We start from the raw sequence: 24025 nt of genomic DNA, 5'->3' as shown, positions 1-24025 counted from the left end.
TGCAGAGAAGAAACAAGGATTGAGGCAGGGTTTGAATGAGCCATATAATGCTTAACTGACAATGACTGGATAGATTATAAGTGATGTATAATGTTTCCAACTACAGTGGTGTCTGTGATGTATAATGTTTGCAACTAAAGTAATGTCAGTGTTGTTTTTCATTTATATAAATGTAAGATTGCCTATGGCATATCTAATAATTTAATAAAGATGTTTATGGGAAAAAAGTCTCCTTTCTGACCCACTACCTCAAAAGAATCCTGCAGAAACAATGCATCTCAGCCAGAGAGTTTGTCCACTGAGCTACATGGCATCTTGTATCCTCATGGTTCCCCTGGGCAGGCTGCACATGAGGAAACTCCAGTGTTACCTCAAAAATGTATGGTGACAACACTCTCAGTCCCTGGTGACCGTGATACAGCTGATTCCTTGCCTCAAGGAGGAGTTTGCATTGTGGACACAGGCTAGAAAATCTGGGCCTGCCATTCAGATTCACCTCCCAGGGCCATACTCTCACCACATATGCCTCAGAGATGGTCCTGGGGGCTCACTTCCAACACTTCCAATCCCAAGGGAAGTGGGGGATTCAGTTCAAGGACAGATACATAAACTGGAAAGAGCTTATGGCAGTCCAAAAAGTCCTGATAACTTTCAAGGAAAAATAGGAGCCAGGAGTCCCATTAGCGAAGACTGACAACACCACAGTTATATGTGGTACATAAGCAAGTGGGGGGGTGGGGCATCCATGCTTACTCTCTGTGTCATCTAGCAATGCAAGTTTGGGAAACTGCTCACTCTCTGGGGTTGTATCTCCTAGCACAATACCTTCCAGGTGTTCAAAATACTGTAGCAGATCACCTTAGCCGAAACTTGATGGATCCCCATGAATGGCATCTGCATTGGGAAATATTTCTCAGCATGGTCCAGAGATGGGGAGTCCCACTGATGGATCTTTTCGCCACCAAGAAAAATGCTTAACTAAAAAGGATTATGTTCCAAGAACAAACAGCAATCAGCCTAGAGGACAGAAGTTTTCTCCTACTTTTGGACTCCCCTCTCAATTTTATGCATTCCCTGCCCTACCTCTACTTCTTTGGGTGCTTCTAAAGATAAGAGAAGAGGGCCCAAGGGCAACACCGATAACCCCAGACTGTATCAGGAAGCACTGGTATCCTCTGCTTCTCAAACTAACCAATGAGAATCCATGGATGCTGCCTCAGAGAGTCAACCTTGACTCAGGACAAGGAAGGCGTGTGCACCCCAACCTGCAGAGACTCAGCCTTTCAGCTTGAATAATTCCGCAGCATCCAAGACCAAATCTGCCCTAAGCAAACAGGTTCAGGACATTCTTAAGGAGGCTAGGAGGCCTAGTACTAGGAAATCATACTCCGCTAAGTGGAAAAGATTTTCCACTTGGTGCCAGCGGCAACACCACAAGCCTGATTCGGCACAGATTTCTGTCATTCTACATTACCTGACTAGTCTGGTTGATAAAGGCCTTTCCTAATCCTCCATTAAAATTGATGCCTCTGCCATTTCAGCCCGTATGACTGCTCTTCCTCCTGTCTTTTCCATTCCTCTTTTAATATAGTTTTAGGGGAGTCATCCACATCAGATGTCCCAGGAGGCAACCTACCCCCCCATGGGACCTAAATATTGTTCTAGAAAAACTGACTCTGCCTCTTTTCGAACCTGCAGCCTCTGCTCATCTAAAGTTTCTAACTTGGAAAACTGCCCTTCTGATGGCTATTACTTCAGCTAGGAGAGTCTCGCTGCAGGCTCCCATGGCAGTGGAGCCATTCCTTATCTTCCACCCAGACAGGGTTTCCCTCAAAACTAACCCTTCGTTCATGCACCGCTTGGTCATTGACACTTCTCTAAATCAGGCCATTCACCTGCCCACATTCTTTCTCAACCCCCAGAACCAAGGGGAAAGAATACCTCATTCTTTGGATGTACATAGGCAGTCCCATTACTTTCTTGACAGAACTAAAGCTTTGAAAAAAAATCTTGACCAACTCTTTGTGACCTTTGCCTTGGTCTCTGAGGGAAAACTAGCTTCTAAACAGACTATCTCTAAACAGATCTCCCACTGGATCTCATTTTGTTATAGCCGCCATGACAAAAAATCAACTGAGGCTATCAGCTCACACTCCACTAGGGCTACTGCAACCTCTGCTACCTTCCTAAAAGGAGTCCCTATCAAGGACATTCTGGAAGCTGCCACCTGATCATCTGTGCATACCTTCACCAAACACTACCACTTAGCAGCCTTTTCTAGGTCCAGAGCAGTATTTGCCACTCCATCCTGCAGAGCACCCTCTCCTCTCCCCTCCCTATCTTCTTCCACCCTCGTTTCAGCTTTGGGAATCATCCCACAAGTCAGGACTACAACAGTGAAACACAAAGAACATAGTACAGTTGTGTACAGTTACTATAAATGTAGATGTACAAGTATATTCACTGTTGCAGTCTTCTTTCCCTCCTGTCTTCACCCTTAGCCTACTAGGTAGTCTACTTATAGAGTCTTCTCTAGCCAAGGGAACCCCCTTTGGTCTCTCCTCCTGTATAGGTTCTCTTCTTCAGTTTCCTACTGCCCATTTAGAGGCTCCTACCTTTAACAGGGCAAGAAAAAGCTGACAGCATGATGTTAGCTGTCTTCATATTAACCTAGGCACAGTGACGTCGATTAGGATGTCCACCAGCCTAAGGAGGATGGGAATTCTTCTCTGGTAGTCAGGCTGGCCAAGGGCTTTCATGGCAGAAAATCCCACAAGTCAGGACTGCAAAAAGTGAATAGACTCAAACATCTACATTTATGGTAAGTGTACACAACTGTACATTGTTTCCATATTTCTACTCTGCTGTCTAACCTTTTCATGTCCTACTGCCCCATAAGAATTTGTTTCCATCTAGCTCTATACTCTTTATTCTGAAAGAGATGCATTCATTTTATTTGGGCTGCCTGGTGATATTCATGTAAATTAAGCACTGCAAGACCTCCTTCCTCCATAGGCAGTATCATTTTCTGAGATGGCACTGTGGGTGGGCCCTTTCCAAACAAATTTCATAATAATTTTTGTAATCCTGCCTCAGAATCCTCCCCGTGGGTTCATGTATCATTGACTGCACCAAGTGTACTACCAAAGGCAGAATAGACGTTTGAAGCACCCAAATTCTTTGGTCCAAATCCACTGGGATTAATTCCCGCATTCTAATTGGCTCCATTATTTTATCTTTGATTTTGTCTCAAGCGATTCTAGCTGTTTCCTGCACTGTTTTGCAGCTTTATTTAATAGTGTTCACATAAATATAAATAATTCATACCTACAGCTTTAGTCTTTTCTTTATGTGAAAGCCTGATATCTCTTCAAAATCACTAATTAGTGAGTATACTCCCCCAATATCCCTATGTGGATTACTCAGAAATACTATATCTCCCCAAACAAAACAGTCGCCCCCATGTCCAACCCCTAACTTCTGAGACAGAGGCTGTAAATTCAATGAAAATGGCATGTTCATTAAACAAAACATGGCATCTTGTCAGTGTCTTGTGCCTATACATTTGCTAAATCTCAACTGGGAGACCATCGCTCACCAGAGTTTTACCCCAAGCAACTTCTTTCATATGTTTCTCAAGGTCATCAAGTGTAATGAGTTGCATATTATTTTGGCTGTTCTGTTCTGTCAGTCTAGGCAAATGAAGCCCCTCTAGAAACTGTTCTAACTGCTCATGCCAGCTGTCTCTTACGTGGTCCTCACAGTAAAGATGAGAGTAGTACTCACTAAGTGTTTCTGTAATTTCCCCTCACATTTTTGATAATGTCACCTATGCTGATAGCCCTCATCCTAGTTCTACATCACTCCACCTTCATCTGTCTGAGTCTCGTAGCTTGAATAATCTTTTTATTTTGGCAAATTATCATAAAATACTTCTTGTAAGCCGCGGTGGTACAGCGGTAGCATTGTTGCCTCACAGCAAGAAGTTCTCCGGTTAGATTCTCGGCTGGAGTGCCTTCTGTGTGGAGTCTGCATGTCCTCCCCGCGGTCGAGTGGCCACCGAAAGACATGCGTGAATGGGTGTGCCTTTGCTGAAGGTTGGGCGTCGGGCTGTCAACTCAGCACCATAAAAAAAAAATCGACTGCCAATCATTAGCGGACCGGAGTTCCGCTGTGGTGACCCCTAACCGGGAAAAGCCGAAAAGACAAACATCATAAAATACTTCATAACTCTAACTGGTCTGGGGTAATCTTTACCTCAAGCCTATCTTTCCAGTGCTTTTCCAAAATAGCCTCTCTAGCTTCTCCTTCTATTCTAGCTCCCCTCCCTCAACCAGTAGCTCTTTAATCTCTCCAGTTTTCTTCAGTCTTCCTCCCTCCTTTTTTCCACATTTGATTTTCTATTTCCTGTATTCTACTCATCAGTTACCATTTGACCCATTCCCACTCTTGCACTATTGACAAGGAGGAGATTAATGTTTCCTTTTCTAGGTCACTTAAAATTTTGCAAAGTTTATCCTTACTGTCCTGGTGTCTTAACCAGTGCATATCTAATCTTAAATGCTTTTTAGCCTGATCACACACTGATCTTATTTCAAGTTACCTGTGTGCAGTCCAGTAGCATACAGGGATATGTCTGCTCTCTCCACATCGTTATGTTCTAATGAATTCTACCATATGCCATCTACCTAGACAGGCCGTAGTCCTGTACTGGAGAGACTTACAAGTGGGTCGCTTTAATTCAGGCATATCCACCTGTCAGTAAAGCCATGTAACCTCTTAAATTTGTTGAGAATTAATCCTTCCTTGCCTAATTTATGCTTTCTGAGATCACTGGACACATAGGTTCATAGGTTGGTACTAGGCTATCAGCCCTAGAGCCTATACAAGCCTAGCCATAACAATTCCCTGGATATTTCTTCCCACAATATTTACTTCCCTGGACCCCTGTCTAGCAGGCTGACTGATATGATCCCCTGGATAAATTTCCTATCTCCCATCCAATAGGCAAGGTTCCTTTCGAAGAGGGCCAAGAGGCTTGACATGTATGGGCAGTCTATTCCAGAGTCTGGGGAGTCTCTGGGTCAGGAACCTATCCCTCCAGCATGTTTTGTTCTTTGTGATGCCAAGGTTTAGATCCCTGGAACATGTGGCTCTGAGGGATTGGGATTTCTTTAAGTGGAGCATGTCCAACAGCTCAGGGTTTGGCATGGCCTTGTATGTTAAGCAGAGAGCACCTCTGACTAGACGATATGCCACAGAGTATAGCTGGAGTTTTTTTTAGACAGTCAACATAGGGCATCTGCTTTAGGCCTGTGATTCTTTTAGTGAGGTATTTTTGCGGCCTTTCCAACTGTTGCAGATGTCTTGTGAGGTACATACCAAACGGGGTGTTGTACTCTATAATGGTCTAATGAGGGATGAGTACAGTGGGACAATGACCTCCTTTTTCTGGATGAAAAACCCTTAGTGATGAGGTATGCCACATAGAAGGGTTTCCTGACTGTTGTGGCGATGTGGTTATCGAAGGTGAGACCACTGTCCACCTGTGTCTCTAAGTCTCTCATCACACTTTCAGTGTTTAGTGTAATGTCACCTTTGTGGTAGTTCATGGGTACATGTTTTTTTCCCAAAGGAGATAACTATACATTTCTTGACATTAAGCTTGAGCCCATGGCTCTGGCACCAAGCATCTGTTTCTGTAAGGCCTTTTGTAGAATATCCACATAATTTGGGATTCAGTAATGGCTCCCAGTTTGCAGTCATCTGCGAACTTTGTTAGCCAGAGTCCGTTAGTGTTGGTCTGTACTTCAGAGAAGTAGATGCCAAACAAGAGCGGTCCCTGGACTGAACCCTGAGGTATTCCGCTTGCACTTGTCTGGAGCTGGATTTGGAGTCGGCTACTTTTACAGTCTGGGTTCTGTCAGTAAGCCAGTTGGCAACCCATCCAGTGAAGTAGGGATTTATGCCCAGATTAGTAAGTTTATCTATGATTCCAGAGTGGGGGGTGGTGTCTAATGCCTTGACAAGGTCCAGATAGGCTGTGTGGACTGCCTTACCCTTGTCCACAGCTCTGGAGACTGATTCGAAGAAGTCAATCAGGTTCAGGAGACAAGATTTGGCCCTTCATGAACCCCAAACTGGGTGGGGTCCAGTGTTTGAAGGTTGCCAATGTCTTTGTTTATAAGTTCCATGATAATGCGTTCCATGCCCTTGCAGATCAGGCTCATCACACTGATGGGACAGTAATTCCCGGGATCCTTTTTCTTAGCGGTTATGCTCCAACCCCTCCACCCCTAAAAAAAATTACTGCCCCTTGCATGAATTCCAAACTCTGGTTCAAAAGCATTTTCATCTCATATATCCTGGTCCTTGGGGTGTATATACATTATCTATTTTTACCCTGATACAACAACAACTCTTCTTTCACCCCAGTCCTCTCTTAATAAGTTTCTTTTTTCTGGATCAGTTTTTGCCACTCCTACTTGAGACAGCTCTCTTAAATAATGTCAGAACTCCCCTTCTACCTTTCAGAGCAGTTGCACAACCCCCCCCCCCTTTAAATCCTCTTATTTTATCAAGCTCCGTCTGAGAAGATGAAGATCCTGCAGTAGAATAATGTCAACCTTTATATCATGAATAGTTTTCACTAAATAAATAGTTGCATTTATTACCATCAGCGAATAATCATTGTCCACATAAATTCTCTTGTCTCCAATCATCAGCATCTTCCCTGGCTTCCATAAAAGGGATAGTTATTTCTCATTCAAGGCAAAGTTTTGTACCTTCACTACTATTGGCTTGGTCGTTCACTGTCTAGTAAAATGTCATCTGTCGGGATCTCAGTCCACTGATGGGAGATTATGAACATCCTGCATTCTGTCCATTTGAGCCCTTCAGGCACTCCTGTGAATTAGAGAATTTCTCTCTATTCCTAGTCTTCTAATTCAGTCAATTTTTCTGTCACTTGTTCATGCACAGCTTCCAAATCTGCCAGCTTTTTGCCCTGCTTCCCCCTCTTTCACTTTTAATAATGCTGTCATCCGACTGTTGAAAGAGTGCTTTTTCTATCTGTGTACTGACTTCTGTTTTTTTTTTTTAAATGTAATTCCAAAATGACTGACTCATCTTAAGCATTTCTTCCAGCAACTTGTCCATTTTGTTATGAGTCCCACATTGATTGCTCACCATTACATGTAGTTTGCCTTATGGGTTCGTCCATGTTGTTTGGGTGATACTTTTTGGCCACTTTTTCCTGCTTTCTGTTTCATGAATATAGTCTTGGAACATTTCTGTCTCATACACAAGTCAAAATCACTGTGCTTACAAGTATTTTAAATGACTGATTACCAGCGAGGAGGAAAATGCTGCAGAGTCTGACTTAATCACACTGCTGCCATAGCAGAAATCTGGCAGTTTTACTCTTGATCTTTATTTATTGACGAGTGTATCTGAAAAGAGGACTGGATGTCTCAGATGGCCTTTTTATGAAAAAGTGCTAGACAATTGCTGGTGTATGTTTATGTATTCTGGCATTTTGAGGTGTTTAAGATTATCTGGCTAGAATTCTTCCTGTCCTGAAGTCTATGATTTAGAGGTAACATTACTGCACTATGTCTAGCTAAAGTTTTGGATAGTGCACTTGAAGAGATGGTCTTTTCTAAAGATGGATAGACCAGCTTGCTTATGATTCATATAAGATTTGAACATGTGGGCCGACACCATCTCTATCTGATCAAAGTCTTTCATGTCTGATATTTTATTTCAGCTAGCATCTTGCAGCTGGTCCCACCCTCTCTTCCACCTATTCCATATGTAAATCCACCATGATCGTAAATCCTAACTGCTTAAGTCCATTCTGTTTTTCCACAACCCTTTGTTTCCATCCATCTGTTTTAGTGAGGGTCACAGTGATAGCAAGCAGAGCAGGCTAGAACAGACTTCACTGTCCACTGTACAACTCATTCTGTGGGATCCCTGCCATTTTACATCAGTTGAGACATATAATCCTCCTTTCATGTTCTGGATTTTCTGCAGAGTGTTTTTTCAGTGGGCTGAGCTTGATGTTCATCGTGCATACAGCTGCAGTCATAACAGATGGGTTATCGTGCCGTCAGGCGGGTCCTCAGTCGGCCAAATTCCAAAGTCTAGGTCCGGCGTCGGTTGTCGTCGCTTCTTCCCTGACGTCAGAGCAGCAGGGGTATAAAAGAGGCAGCCGACGCCATTTTCTTCAGTCTTTCTTGCTGCGCGGTGCCCGAAGCAGAAGCAGTTCGCAAGTGCCGGTCGGCCAGCTCCTGAGATTTACAAAAGTATTTCAGCCGAAGTCTTCTTGAAAGCTAAGTACCCCATTGGGGAAACTTTTCTTGCCTCAGACCGATGTCAGACAAAGTTAATAATTGCATTTCATGTGGGAAGCAAATACCGCATAAGGATTTCCACTCTTTCTGTATACCTTGCTTAGGCCCAGACCACGACGTCTCGGCCTGCCGTTTTTGTGCTAGATTCAACAAACGCACTATTAAGCATCGGGCGGAGTTCACCCTTCACTTTTTTGGCAAAAAATTTAATTATATTATGTCGTCGGATACTCCGACTCCAGTTTTGAGCAAAAAACGCAAAGATAAGGACCGACATACGAGGTCCGCACCACCTACTGAAACCACGCTAAGGCCGACTACCGGTTCTCCGGTACTCAGCGAGGCGCCTACGCAGCCCCTGAGTACCGATGACAATGCATTACTGGTGTCTTCAGTACCCGAGGTCGCAGGCTCCTCGGCCCCAATTCCAACTACAGATACTGACGCCACTCCTGGCGGGGAAACTCAGAATTTAGACAGGCCTGCCATTTCTCAAGGGATCTTCAGGCCTTCCTCCTTCTCTATTAAAGCTTTCACTAAATCTAAAACAGCCATGAAAACCAAAAAACAGGTTCCTCAGACCCCCCTCTCAAGGCATCATGCCTAAAAAACAGATAATTGAAATGGCTGAGGATTTGATTACTCTTATCAGGGGTTCTCAACCCCCCTCTGACAAAAGGCCCAGATTAGAGGAAGACTACCCTTCCTCAGATCAAGCTTCTATTACCTCAGAACTATCTGAGGACCAGGATTATGCCTATTCTCCATTCGAAGACTCTGATGCAGAGGAGTCTATTACCTCGGTCTCCCCCCCCCTGAGGTCTTCTCTTTTGGGGGAAACCCTGCATACATTGAGGGAACACTTTCACTGGGAAGGCCAAGATTGCTCAGATTCCAAGAAAAGGCTCATGGAATTTCTTCTGCTCCCCCAGCATAGGCCTCTGGCTATCCCTCCTGTTTTAGATATATTGGATGATGTGTACACAGAAGCCAGTCTTAATCCTGATTCTTTGCCTCCAGCTCCTGTTAAACCAGACAGGTATTACTGGGTTCCTGATTCTCACCAGTTCCTATATAAAAGCCATACTGCTGACCCAGAAACTATTTCACAGGGTCCCAAGGGAATTAAGGCCTCTACTGCTAAAAACCCATTACCTTTAGAGAGAGATTCCAAAGCTTTAGAAAGGTGGGGGAAAAAGGTGTACACCTCGGTCACTTTAACCATGAGGGCATTAAACTGTCAGTTCCATATGTTAAAGTATCAACAGTTTTTGATATCTCAGCTGAAAAGCAAGATGACACAACCAGAACAACCAGATTTAAAAGAGTTGCAGGATTTGTTGCATGGTGCAGAGCAAGTGGGTAAACATACCTTGCAGTGTGGTTTTGATGCTTTAGAGGCCTCATGTAGAGCTGCTGTTACGGGGTCTGTTATACGTAGGCATGCTTGGCTCAAAGAGCAAACCTTACCAGATCATGTCAAAGCTAAATTATTAGATGCACCTCTTCAAAAAGATGTATTGTTTGGTGTTAAAGCTGAGGAGGTGCTAAAGAAAATGGAGGAAAAAGCGAAATCAATGCAAACAGTGAAAGATTTCCTGCAGGTACAGCCTCCACGTTTCAGCAGAAACTGGCCCTCAAAAAATTGGTCCTTTCCAGCCATGGACAGACCTCAAAGGGGCAGATACAGGCGTCCAAGGGGTAGAGGGCAACCTCAAGGATCTTTCAGAGCCAGACAGTGGCAAGCACCAACCCCAAGAGGTGGAGAAGATAGATCACAGTCTTTCAGAAAACAGACACAATGACTTCCCCCTACACCTGCCAAGCAAAGCTTTAATGGCAGCACCTTTGGGCGGAAAACTGACATTATTCTCAAAAAAATTGACATATTGTTACAAAAGACAAATGGATTCTGGACATTATAGACAGAGGCTACAGGTTCCACTTTCATACCCTTCCAACAATGGAGAGGCATGCCAAACCTGCCACAAAATCAAAGGGCAGAGGCACAAAAACAAATTTCAGCTCTCATGGACATTAAAGCAATTCAAGAGGTACCTGCAAAAGAACAAGGTCAAGGGTTTTATTCCAGACTATTCCTGGTACCAAGGAAAGACAAAGATTGGAGACCTATCTTAGACCTATCCATCCTAACACATATCTACAGGTGCCAAAATTCAAGATGCTCACATTACAGCAGCTTCTTCCCATGCGGGGCAAGGAGTCTTGGCTGGTAACATTGGACCTCAAGGAGGCATACCCGCATGTCCCTATCAGACAAGATTGCAGAAGATACCTCAGATTTCTTGCAGGTTCAACCCATTACCAATTCTCTGCATTGCCCTTTGGCTTATCTACTGCGCCCAGAGTGTTTACGAAATGCCTGGCATCAGTAATCGCCTTCTGCAGACTACAAAGGATACAAATCTACCCATATCTGGACGACTGCCTGATCCAAGCGGACAGCAAGGACATACTACTGCAGCACCTGGCGTTTTTAATAAAACTGTTGAACTTCCTGGGATACACAGTCAACAAAAAGAAATCAAAACTAATACCCCCTCAACAAATAATTTTCCTGGGTGCCAGCTTGGATACAACCACCCAGATGGCCTACCTCACGCCAGACAAGCAAGGGCAACTGTCTCAGTACTTCAGAAAAATGGCAACTTACACCAGGCTAACTGCAAGGAAAGTCCTGCAGGCTCTGGGATTCATGGCATCTTGCATCCTACTAATCCCATGTGCAAAGCTGCATATGAGGAAACTTCAATGGTACCTAAAAAACCTATGGTCTCAACACAGCCACAGCTTGGAAGCAGTTATACCACTCATTCCATGCCTTCAAAAGGAATTTATGTGGTGGGCTCAAGCTTGCCAAAGAAACACAGGTCTTCCTTTCTGTGTACCTCAAGCAACTCAAATCATCACAACAGACGCCTCAGACTATGCCTGGGGAGCACACATGACAGAACAGTGCATTCAGGGAAAATGGACCCGAAAAGAGAAGCACCTTCACATCAACCAAAAGGAAATGCTAGCCGTGCAAAAGGCTATTATGACCATCAAAGACCTACTGCATCCAGGCCAGCTATTGATAAGGACAGACAACACCAAAGTGATGTGGTACATAAACAGGGGGGAACTCATTCATACCCCCTGTGCAGGCAAGCCATGACCCTATGGAACACAGCACTGGAACTGCAAATTCAACTACAGGCACAATTCCTGCCAGGGAAGGAAAACACACTGGCAGACAACCTAAGCAGAAATATGACAGATCCACACGAATGGAAGTTGCATCCTCAAGTTTTCACAAAGATAACTCAGGCATGGGGACAGCCAGACATAGATCTCTTTGCTACCCACAGAAATTGCCAGTTGAAAAAATTTGTTCAAGTACCTATCATCCACAGGCCTGGAAAGTGGACGCACTTTCCTTCAATTGGGCAACATTGACAGTCTATGCCTTCCCGCCTCTTCCTCTGCTGCCCAAAGTTCTACTAAAAGCCAGAGCAGAGAGGCCGAAAATGATTCTCATTGCTCCAGACTGGCCAAGACAACACTGGTATCCGCTCCTGAAGAGCCTGACACATTCCCCACCATGGATCCTACCTCTAGTCCCTCTTCTGTTGTCCCAGCACAACTACAAAACTCTTCACATCTCAAAACTCTAAATCTAGCTGCATGGAGAATTCCTTGATTTCCCAACAGTTTCTCCTCTCCAAGGAGGTGCAGGATGTCATCTTGGAGGCCAGAAGACCTTCTACTTGAAAGGCCTACTCCGCCAAATGGAAACGATTTTGTGCCTGGAATTAAGAAAAGGGACAGAATTTTTGGGTAATAAATATACCTCAAATTTTACAGTACCTAGCTGAGATGTTAAACAATGGACTTTCCTTCTCCTCCATCAAGATCCACGCTTCAGCCATTTCTGCACAATACAACACAGATCCTCCTTTATTCTCTCATCCTCTCTTAAGGCAGTTCCTCAGAGGGGCAAAGAATATAAAACCCCCAAGGAAACCACCAGTCCCTGCTTGGGACCTCAACTTCGTATTGGAAAAGCTGACCCTTCCTCCCTTCGAGCCAGCTTCTTCATCAGAGTTACAGTACTTGTCATGGAAAACAGCCTTTCTTCTGGCTATCACCTCAGCTCGCAAGGTTTCGGAGCTACAGGCCCTCATGGCTGTGCAACCACTCATCATTTTCCATCAGGACAGAGTTTCCTTACGAATCAACCCTACCTTTATGCCATAGGTAGTATCCAGTGTAGCTTTGAATCAGACTATCCACTTACCTACCTTTTATCCTAATCCACAAAACAAAGGGGGAAAGACTACTACATTCCTTGGACATTCACAGACAACTTCGTTATTATTTGGACAGGACAAAGCCATTCAGGAAATATGAGCAACTCTGTGTGTCCTACACTGCAGGTGCTCAAGGAAAGGCTATTTCCAAACAGACAATTTCAAAATGGATAGCCCACTGCATACGCTTTTGTTACTCATTTCATGGAAAAACTGTGCCTGCATGCATCAGATCCCACTCCACCAGAGCCACAGCTACCTCTGCAGCCTTCCTCAGTGGGGTCCCTACCAAGGACATTTTGGAAGCAGCCACCTGGAGTTCAGTGCACACTTTCTCCAAGCACTATCACCTCCCACTATACTCAAAATCTAGAGCGGGCTTTGCCACAGCAGTCCTGCAGGGCATCCTAGCCCCTCCTAGTTCCACTTAGTGCCTACCACCCTTACTTAGCTTTGGGATTCTACCCATCTGTTATGACTGCAGCTGTATGCACGATGAACATAGTACAGTTTTGTACCTACCATAAATGTAGATGTTCGAGTGCTCATACAGCTGCAGTCCAGGTTTCCCTCCCTCCATCCCCGCTTAGGACAGGCCTTATGACCAACACTTTTCATATAACCTTTTTGGGGTATTCTTTTATGGTGTATTTGCTTGCAACTACTGTTTTTGATTTATCAACATTGCATTTTTGCATAACATTGTTTGCCTTCCTTCTGGGGGCACCTGACCTCTGGGGCAAGAAAAACTGAAGAAAATGGCGTCGGCTGCCTCTTTTATACCCCTGCCGCTCTGACGTCAGGGAAGAAGCGACGACAACCGACGCCGGACCTAGACTTTGGAATTCGGCCGACCGAGGTCCGGCCTGACGGCAGGATAACCCATCTGTTATGATTGCAGCTGTATGAGCACTCGAACATCTACATTTATGGTAGGTACAAAACTGTACTTTCTACCTTAAGTGGGAGATACAAATGAGCATCCTCTTAAGGTACCCAGACCACTTCAACTAATTCTCCTCTCCTCCTGGATTTGTAGTAGAAAGTGGACACAGCTGTCCTGCAAAGGAACCTTATTGACCCAAAGCACATGACTGTTAGAAATGAGGACACAAAGTAACTGGTAAATATTAAGAGCTTTATCCCATGCCATAACTAAACTCCTGTCACCACTACACTTCTGTACAAAGCCTACAGCACTGCTGCTGCACCCATCTTCTGGTCACTTTCCCCTGTGCATTCTACCTTCATTTGTGAACAGCAGTCGTATAGTTGAACACTTCCATGTGAGTTAGCTGCTTCCCCCTCATCTTCTGGAGACTTTGGATATTTTGAACTAGGTAGAGTTTAGAAGTTTCTCTTTTGACACATTGTGCTAGTTCTTTCCAACAACCTGGCAGACACAGTTGCTTTACAACCCTTGAATCTTATTGGAAGAGTGAGTTAAGACTTTTTCAGCATTGTGTAGGGGCAAAGCTAGACCTCTTTGCTGTAGCCTGGAAACAACAGTTGTCCAGATTCTGCTTTGTAAAACCATCTGAAAGGGCTTGTTGCAGAGATGCCTTGTCCTGAAAAGGGAGGTTCATCTGCACCGTTCAAACAAATCACCTTGATCCAAATGATCATTTTAGAAGAACATCCGGAATCTTTCAGTCAGTCACAGTTATGGAATGTGGGTGTGTGACATCTACTCAAATATTTTACTAAAATTGCTTGGAATGAAAGTAATTGCTTAAATGGCATTTTTTTTGAATGGGGTCATTTTGCAGTCATGAAAACAAGTAGCTGTGTTTTTGTAGGAGGGCAAGGATTGTGTCAATAGAAAGGATTCTCCCTTTCTCAAGTTGTTTGTTGCTTTGATGAAAACAACTTAAAAAGGGAGACCTTCTCTTTTTATAGGCAGTCCTTTGACATCCATGATGAGTGGGAGGAAACTCTGAAAGATGGAATTTGAGGCATCCACTGTGAAGTTTTGATTGAGTGTTCCCTATATGAGCAAGTTAGTTTAACTGGGTGATTGCCTTGCTGAATGAGAAGTGTATGAATTCTTGAATTTTCTGTTCAAATGTAGGTAATATTGAAGACCTCTAAAGCCATGAATTATGTCTTAATACAGATATAGGTTCATAGGTTGGTACTGGGCTATCTGCCCGAAGGCATATATTAGCCCAGCCATGTTGTGCGGTATTCACCCCCCCCTTTAGTAGTTCACTAGACCCTTGTACTAGCAGCTAGTACCCTTGGCCCCTATCTAGTAGTGCTGTTGGTGTGATCCCCGGTGTGAACTTTCTGTTACCCATCCACTCATCAAGGTTCCTCTTGAAGAGTGATAGTGAGGGGCTCTGTCTTATGTAGATCGGGACCCTGTTCCATAGTAAGGGAAGTCTCTGCGAAGGGAATCTCCCTCCAGCATGTTCTATTCATTGTTATGTTGAGGTTTATATCCCTAGAAGCGTGTAGCTCGAGTAGATTTGGTTTTGCTTAGATGGAACATGTTCAACAATTCTGGGTTGGACATGGCTCTGTACGTTAGACAGAGATCTCCTTTGAGAAAGCGGTATGCAACAGAGAACAGTCTTAGCTTTTTCAATCGTGCTGCATAGGGCAACTGTTTGAGGCCAGTAATCCTCTTGGTTAGGTACCTCTGTGGTCTCTCCAGCTGCTGGAGATGTCTAGCCAGGTACATTCCAATTGGTGCATTGTACTCAATGGGTCTGATGAGGGAAGAGTAGAGGGGCACCATTACATCCTTAGCTCTTGATGCAAACCCTTTCGTGATCAGATGGGTCACATAGAAGGATTTTCTAACCACTTTGGCAACATGGTTATCAAAGGAAAGCTGACTATCTACTTGGGTCCCTAGATTCCTTATTTCTTCTTCAGATTTCAGGGGATTACCTCCTATGTTGTAGTTTGCGGGTACTCTGTTTTTTCCAAAGGGGATTACTACGCATTTTTTTGCATTTAGCTTGAGACCATGGCTTTGACACCATGCATCAGTCTCATTTAGGCCCTTCTGGAGGATCTCCATGTCGGACGGAGACTCTATTATAGCACCCAGTTTACAGTCGTCCGCAAACTTAGTCAGCCACAGCCCTTCCGTGCTTGCCTGTACTTCTGAGAAGTATATGCCAAACAGGAGGGGCCCTAGGACAGAGCCCTGAGGCACACCACTCGTTACTGGTCTGGATTTGGACATAGATCCCGCTACTCTTACTTTATAGGATCTGTCTGAGAGACAGTTTGCGATCCATCTTGTGACGTAAGGGTTTATGCCCAGGCTGGTGAGCTTATCAATAATACCTGAAAGGAGTATGGTGTCAAATGCTTTAGCAACGTCAAGGTAAGCCATATGTACCTCCTTTCCCTTATCTATAGCCTTAGTAACTGTCTCAAAGAAATCCACCAGGTTCAGGAGGCATGATCTGCCCTTGACGAAGCCGAACTGTGTGGGGTCCAGCGACTGGAGGATGTCCTTCATGGATGCATCTGCAGTCATAACAACCGGGGTTGTCCTGTCGTCAGGCAGCCCTTCAGTCGGCCGGATTCCAAAGTCCGGGTCCGGCTTCGGCTGATGTCGCACTTCACCCGACGTCATCTCTGTTGGTCTTCGGGTATAAAGGCATCAGCCGACGCCATTTTCCTCAGTCTTTCTTGCCGCGTGGCGCCCGAAGCAGAAGCTGTTCGCAAGTGCCGGTCGGTCGGATCCAGAGATTACTTCTACCGAATACTACTTTGAAGACTTCTAAAGCTAAGTACCCGTTGGGAACCTTTCTTGCCTCAGCCGATGTCAGAAAAAGTTAATAATTGTTTAACCTGTGGGAAACAAATACCTCATAAAGATTTCCACTCTCATTGCCTGCCTTGTTTAGGCCCAGCCCACGACGTAGCAGCCTGTTCGGCCTGTGCTTCTTTCAACCGAGCGCTTAGGCGTCGGTCGGAGTTGCAGAACAGTTTTCGGTTCTGATTTTGCGTACATTATGCCGTCGGATCCTCCGACTTCCCAATCTGCCAAAACGCAAAGATAAAGACCGACACTTTCGCGGTCCGGTTTCGGCCGAAACCACGGTTAAGCAAGCGAGTGTCTCGGTTTTGGCGAAACCGAAAACTGCTCAAAGTACAGCTGAATCTATCTCTACAACTGAGGCCCCTGCTACCACTCTTGAATCGGCCTCAGAAATTTTATCCACTACGGTGGTTGCCACTGATTTATCAGACACCATTCCCTTGGATGTCTCTACCCCAGCACGTGGTGCAGCTAGGCCTCCAGCAGCCATGTCCATTAAGGCCTTCGCCAGGGCTAAAGCAGCCAAGACTACTAAAACAGTGCCTGTTAAACCCCCCACTACCAGGCCCTCTTCTAGTTCTCAAATACTTACTTTGGCAGAAGATTTAATTTCATTAATCAGAGGATCTCAACCTCACCCAGACAGGGCCTCTCAGCCCCCAGAGAAGAGACCTAGGGCAGAGCCCCCTGAGCCAGTGTCCTCTGATGATTCTGCTGATGAATCAGACATAACTGACCAGCCAGAGGCTCCTTTCTCCAATTTTGAAGATTCTGATGCTGAAGATTCCATTCCAGCTGCTTCCCCACCAGAAGAATTCTCCTTTGGAGAAACCTTACATGCCATGCGAGCAGTTCCAATGGCAGCAACAGGATTTTTCAGACTCCAGAAAAGACTTAGGACCTCTCTGCACTTTCCACACCACAGGCCCTTAGCTATACCTCCTGTTCTCTCTGTGGTGGATGATGCTTTCAATGATGTTTGCTCCTCTCCAGATTCTTTACCCCAGCCCCTGCCAAACCAGACAGATTTTACAGGGTGCCAGATACTCATCACCACCTTTACAAGGCCCCACTTGCAGACCCGAAACTATATCCCAGGGTCCCAAGGCAGTAGCAGCGACCATAGCTAAAACCCTATTCCTTCTGAAAGGGAAGCAAGGTCATTAGACAGATGGGGTAAAAGGTCTACACTTCAGCTACTCTCTCAGCTAGAGCTTTAAACTGTCAGTTTCACATGATACAATACCAAGAGTTTATGCTTGATCAATTAACTAAAAAGCTAACCACTGATGAATCTCTTGATAAGAAATATGTATTAGAAATGGTAAATAACATACAACAGGTTAGTAACCATTCCTTAAAATGTGGCTATGATGCACTGGAGGCTTCATTTAGATCAGCCATGACTGGCACAGTGATAAGAAGGCATGCATGGCTAAAGAGCAAGCTTTACGGATCATGTTAAAGCTAAGTTGCTAGATGCTCCTATGGATAAGACAAGTTTGTTTGGTACACCTGCCCAGCAGGTTATGAAGAAAATGGAAGAAAAGGCAAAATCTGTCCAAGCGGTTAAAGATTTCTTGCAGGTACAACCCCAAGGTTTAGCAGGAACTGGCCTGCCAAAATTGGTCCTTTCCTGACTCCACAAGATCTCAAAGGGGCAGGAACAGGCGTTCCAGAGGCAGAAACCAATCTAGACGAGGTGCCTACAGAGGCCGACAGTGGCAAGGTAACAACAGAGGCACAGACACAACCTCTGCCACTACATCAACACAACCACAGTGACTTAACCCTAAATCCGCCTACCAGGGAACAAATAGCAGCTCCTCTAGGCGGAAAGTTAACCTTATTTTCAAAGAACTGGCACTACATAACAAAAGACAAGTGGATTCTACAAACCATAGATCAAGGCTACCGGTTCCACTTCCACACTTTACCAATCAAAAGAGGAATGCCAAATCTACCTCCAAATCAAAAAACAGAGGCTCTACAACAGATAATGGAGTTAGCAAACATGAGAGCTGTGGAAAGAGTGCCAACAGCAGAGCAAGGAAAGGGGTTCTACTCCAGACTATTCCTAGTTCCAAGAAAGGAGAAAAGTTGGAGACCAATTCTCGACCTGTCCACCTTAAATACATACATCATTGTCCCAAAATTCAAGATGCTGACCTTACAGCAACTTCTTCCCATGCTGGGCAAGGAGTGTTGGCTGGTAACTCTAGATCTCAAGGAGGCATACCTGCACGTCCCCATTCGACCAATCTGCAGAAGATACCTCAGATTTCTTGCAGGATCAGAGCACTATCAATTCTCAGCATTGCCCTTTGGCTTATCTACTGCCCAGAGTATTCACAAAATGCCTGGCATCAGTAATCGCCCATTGCAGACTACAGGGAATTCAAATTTACCCATACCTGGACGACTGCTTACTACAAGGGGACAACAAAAGCAAGCTGACAACAGATTTACAAAGGGTCATTTACTTGCTACAAGCACTGGGATACACAGTCAATTTACAAAAGTCAAGGCTGATACCATCCCAAACAAGGACCTTCTTGGGCTGAATTGGACACAGTGAAACAAATGGCATTCCTAACTACAGAAAAACAAAAGAACTCCCTCTTTACTTCTTGGCACTAACAAAACTGAACAAGATAACAGCAAGGAAAGTACTCCAGGCCTTGGGCTTCATGGCATCATGCATAATCTTGGTCCCATTTGCCAGACTACATATGAGAAAACTACAGTGGTACCTAAAGAATTTATGGTCCCAACACAGACACAGCCTGGAAACAGAAATCCCACTAATTCCATGCTTAAAACAGGAGCTCCTATGGTGGGCTCAGGCATGCCAGTCAAACCCAGGCCTACCCTTTCGCAGATGTCAAGCAAGCCAGACCATCACAACAGACGCTTCAGACCTAGGATGGGGAGCCCACATGCTGGACAAATGCGTGCAAGGACTCTGGACACAGGATCAACTTCACCTGCACATCAACCTAAAAGAAATGCTGGCAGTAAAACTGGCAATCCAAAAGTTCAAACCATTTCTCAAAGAGGGCCAGTTGATGATAAGGACAGACAACACCACAGTCATGTGGTACATCAACAAACAGAGAGGCACTCATTCATACCCCCTATGCAGAATGACTTTGGAGCTGTGGACCCTGGCACTCAGCTACAACATCCAGTTACAGGCAATATTTGTACCAGGAAAAGAAAATACTCTAGCAGACATACTAAGCAGAACCACTTCGGATGCCCACGAATGGAAGCTGCACCCGGACATCTTCAAAACCATCTCAAAGAAATGGGGAATGCCTCAGATAGATCTATTCGCATCGCCTCTCAATCACCAGCTCAAAAAATTCTGCACAAGGACATTCCACCCACTAGCATGGAAAGTGGATTCGCTCTCCTTCAGCTGGAAAGGCCTAACAGCATATGCATTCCCACCTCTTCCCTTGATACACAAAGTACTACTAAAAATCAAGGAAGAACGTCCAAGGATAATCCTGATAGCTCCAAACTGGCCAAGACAACACTGGTACCCACTACTGAGGAGCATGTCTCGGAACAACATGTGGCCAATTCCCCTGATGCCTTTGATGTTAACTCAGAACAACTACAGCATCATGCATCCAAACCTGAAAACGTTACAACTGACTGCATGGAACATCACATAGCAGCAGCTAACACAGAGCTTTCCCAAAGAGTTAGACATTATTCTTGAAGCACGCAGACCTTCAACAAGAAGGAACTATGCTGGAAAATGGAAAAGGTTTGTCATTTGGAGTACTGAAAGAGGAAAAGATGTGTCAAACATAGATATGCCTAACATTCTGGAGTACCTGGCCGAACTTCTTCATTCAGGCCTGTCCTACTCCTCCATCAAGATATATGCATCAGCTATTTCAGCAGAATACAGCTTTGATCCACCTGTTTTTTCGCACCCTTTGCTCAGGCAGTTTCTCAGAGGAATCAAGAATGTAAAACCTCCAAGGAAGCCACCATTACCAGCTTGGGACTTAAACTTTGTGCTAGAAAAGTTGACACTATCACCCTTTGAACCAGCAGCAACAGCAGACCTACAACACCTGTCATGGAAAACTGTTTTCCTACTGGCAATTACTTCAGCAAGGAGGGTTTCAGAACTACAGGCCTTAATGGCGGTGCAACCCTTCCTAATCTTCCACCAAGATAGAGTGTCCATGAGGACTAATCCTACATTTATGCCTAAGGTGGTATCCAGAGTGTCTTTAAACCAGGCAATCCACCTACCTACCTTCTTTCCCAACCCACAAAACAGAGGGAAAGAATACTGCATACCTTGGATGTACATAGACAGCTACGCTACTACTTGGACAGAACAAAAATAGCAGAAAGACTGACCAACTTTTCGTAGCTTATGCAACAGGAAGGGAAGGAAAAGCTATTTCCAAACAGACAATCTCAAAATGGATAGGAAATTGCATACGATTCTGTTACTCCTTCCATGGAAAACCAATTCCACAGAACATAAGACCTCATTCTACAAGGGCAACAGCCACTACCACAGCCTTCTTACGAGGAGTGGCAACCAAAGACATTATTGAGGCGGCTACTTGGACCTCCGTGCATACATTTGCCAAGCATTACAATTTGCCTCTATATTCCAGATCCCGAGCAGGGTTTGCCACTGCTGTGCTGCAAGGGATCCTAAACACACCATAATTTACCTTTATCCTCCTCCCCTAGTTGGCTATGGTATTCTACCCAGTTGTTATGACTGCAGATGCATCCATGAAGGACATAGTACAGTTTTGTACCTACCATAAATGTAGATGTCCGAACTGGATAGCATCTGCAGTCAGGATTACCCTCCCTCCTTCCCCTCTGTGGTACTCCTAGGGTGTTTACCCTCCTAATAGCTAGCTGGTGGGGGGGAGTCTTTTATGGTGTATTTGTTTGTATATATGTACATACATGCTGATGTTTGTGTTTACCTCTATCTTTTTGGAAACATTGGCATCTATCCAAAATTTTAGCCTTCAAGAGGGCTACTGGCATCTGGGGCAAGAAACACTGAGGAAAATGGCGTCGGCTGATGCCTTTATACCCGAAGACCAACAGAGATGACGTCGGGTGAAGTGCGACATCAGCCGAAGCCGGACCCGGACTTTGGAATCCGGCCGACTGAAGGGCTGCCTGACGACAGGACAACCCCGGTTGTTATGACTGCAGATGCTATCCAGTTCGGACATCTACATTTATGGTAGGTACAAAACTGTACTTTCCCAATCTCTCCATTTATGAGTTCCATAATGATTCGCTCCATAGCCTTACAGATCAGACTGGTCAGGCTTATTGGTCGGTAGTTCCCAGGGTCAGTTGTGGCCCCACCCTTGTGTAGCGGGACCACCGTTGCCGTGCGCCATTCTATGGGCACATATCCTGTGGAGAGGCTGAGACTGAACAGGGTATTAAGATGCAGGGTTAATTCCTTTTGGAGCTCGCGTATGACACAGCCTGGGACACTATCTGGTCCCATGGAGGCAGTGTTTTTAGCTTTAGATAGAGCCTTGTTAACCAACGTATCCATAATAATTTGACCTACACAATCCCCTGGAATGGTAATAGGCCCTGTAGGTGGTGAGGGGGGGGAGAAATTTGCACTGAACCTGTCAGCCAAGATGTTGGCAATGTCAGAAGGGTCAGTGTATTTTGTTCCATTTTGTACTAGCTCAGAACAGTCCTGAGCATTGCCATTTAGGTTTTTGACGTAGCCATAGAAGGCCTTATGGTTATCCTTGGCAACTTTCTTTTCAAAATTAGCTTTAGTTGACTTGATGAGGGCCCTCAATTTCTTACTAATGCTGATCAGGGATGATTTTTCTACTTGAGATTTGGCCTTTTTTGTACATGTCTCCTCCTTTTATTGTAAAGTTTGCTTATGGCCGGGGTCCACCAGACTGGTTTCTTCTTGCTTGAGGAAGGAGTCTTGGTTTTATTTGGGATAGCACAGTCCATGCAGTCCTGAAGATGCATATAGAGTGCCTTGGTGTAGGATTCCGCATCCTGGATATCATTATCCTTCTGCAAGGGAATAGTGAAGCTTTCCACTTTGGATGCAAGTAGTTTGAAGTTTGCTTTGGAAAGGTTTTTGACTATGGTTTCTTTGACTGGGGGATGTGGAGGAGTGAGGATGTCCAGGGTTATCAGTTTGTGGTTGGATCTGACCAAGGAGAGAGTGATAACGGGTGTGTTTCATTAAAAGTAATTGCTGGACACAGGGTGGAAGATAATGTTACTAAGTTTGAAGGTTTGATGCTGTCATATTGCTGCCCTAGTATGGTATGGTTTTAGCTTTTCAAAGCATCTTCATATTTGGTTACCTGGTAAAGCTGTGCTGCACTCTTGACACCTCACTGTAAATTTAAGCAGGGCATGTGGAGTAGCTTTCCTTTTTATGGCTGGCACGTGGAGTAGCTTTCATTTTATGGCTGGTTCGTGGAGTAGCTTTCCTTTTACAGCTGCTTGGTTAGGTAGTTTTCCTTTTATGGCTCTGTCCATTTAGCCATTGATACGTTATCTTGTAACAGCCTTTTTACCATTGACCAGTGAAAAAAGTGGGTTATAGAAAATGTCGTAACTATTTCTGTCCCTTTCCTTAGGAGGAGTTTAATGACTATGAAGCCAATGATCCGTGGGTGCAGCAGTTCATTCTTAATCTGGAGCAGCTAATGGCTGAGTTCAAGGTGAGTAAAGTGTTCCTACAAGTCATAACACAAAAGACTCACGGTTGAAAACGCTTGTGTGGAGAGGGTTCTCACAGTATGAGGTCATACCAATTATACTAGTCCTGTTATTGAGAGATGGGGAGTCATAGCACACAAGACTTTCTTCAGCCAGTCTGTGGTATTGATTCGTGGTATGGCCTCAGAGCTTTCCACATTGCAAATGCTGCATAGAATGGTCTGTTACAAACTGGTCTGCAAATAAATTTATAGTGTCCTGTTGTGTATTATGTAAATATTGTCAACTGGTAATGAGGAACTTTTAGAAGAATTTGTTAAATTTTTGCAAACATCTTAGTTTTTGCCTTCAGTGTGAAAATATCACCTACAGAGTTTTATTTTTTTTTTTAGATATGACTATATGTTTAGGTAGCGGTAAAATGGATACTAAAATGCATGTGAAAAATATACAAACAAATAAATATTTACTTTCAGAAGCATGCATCCTAGGTATACCTATAATAGTGTAGTTCAGAGTCAATGTTTAAGGGTTAGTCACTTAAACACAGATAATGACTTCCTGAAGGATATTAAAAAAACATTAGTCATTTTAAAAAGAGGGATAATGATGATTCAATATTAGCATCTTGTAACGAGAGAGTAATATTGAAACATTACACTATAGGCAAACCTTGTTTTTCTGACCATGCAGCTAATATTAAATGACAGAGACAATTGTAGTTCAGTAGTCAGGTATGTCATGAAATGTAATAGAACTACTGTGCAGTTAAAAAACATAATTAAACCCTATGCTGTGTACTTGGAAGTAGGCTAAGGTTTGTGTATAAAACA

The 24025-nt window shown here is 44.3% G+C and overlaps 1 protein-coding gene across 2 annotated transcripts in view; it reads left to right on the top strand.

Annotated features, from left to right (window-relative positions):
- Positions 1-24025, top strand: part of COG4 (component of oligomeric golgi complex 4) — an 873278-nt gene that overhangs the window by 743636 nt on the left and 105617 nt on the right. For both annotated transcript variants that reach the window (XM_044081315.1, XM_044081318.1), the window contains one exon: positions 23111-23194. In XM_044081315.1, the coding sequence (XP_043937250.1) occupies positions 23111-23194 (84 nt within the window). The remainder of the gene's footprint in view (positions 1-23110; positions 23195-24025) is intronic.

Source organism: Protopterus annectens, chromosome 8.part0 (assembly GCF_019279795.1).
Source record: "Protopterus annectens isolate FY-2018-M chromosome 8.part0, PAN1.0, whole genome shotgun sequence".
NCBI classification, from domain to species: Eukaryota; Metazoa; Chordata; order Ceratodontiformes; family Protopteridae; genus Protopterus; species Protopterus annectens.
The sequence above is the reverse complement of the archived record's forward strand: the minus strand, read 5'-3'. Positions and strand labels throughout refer to the sequence as shown.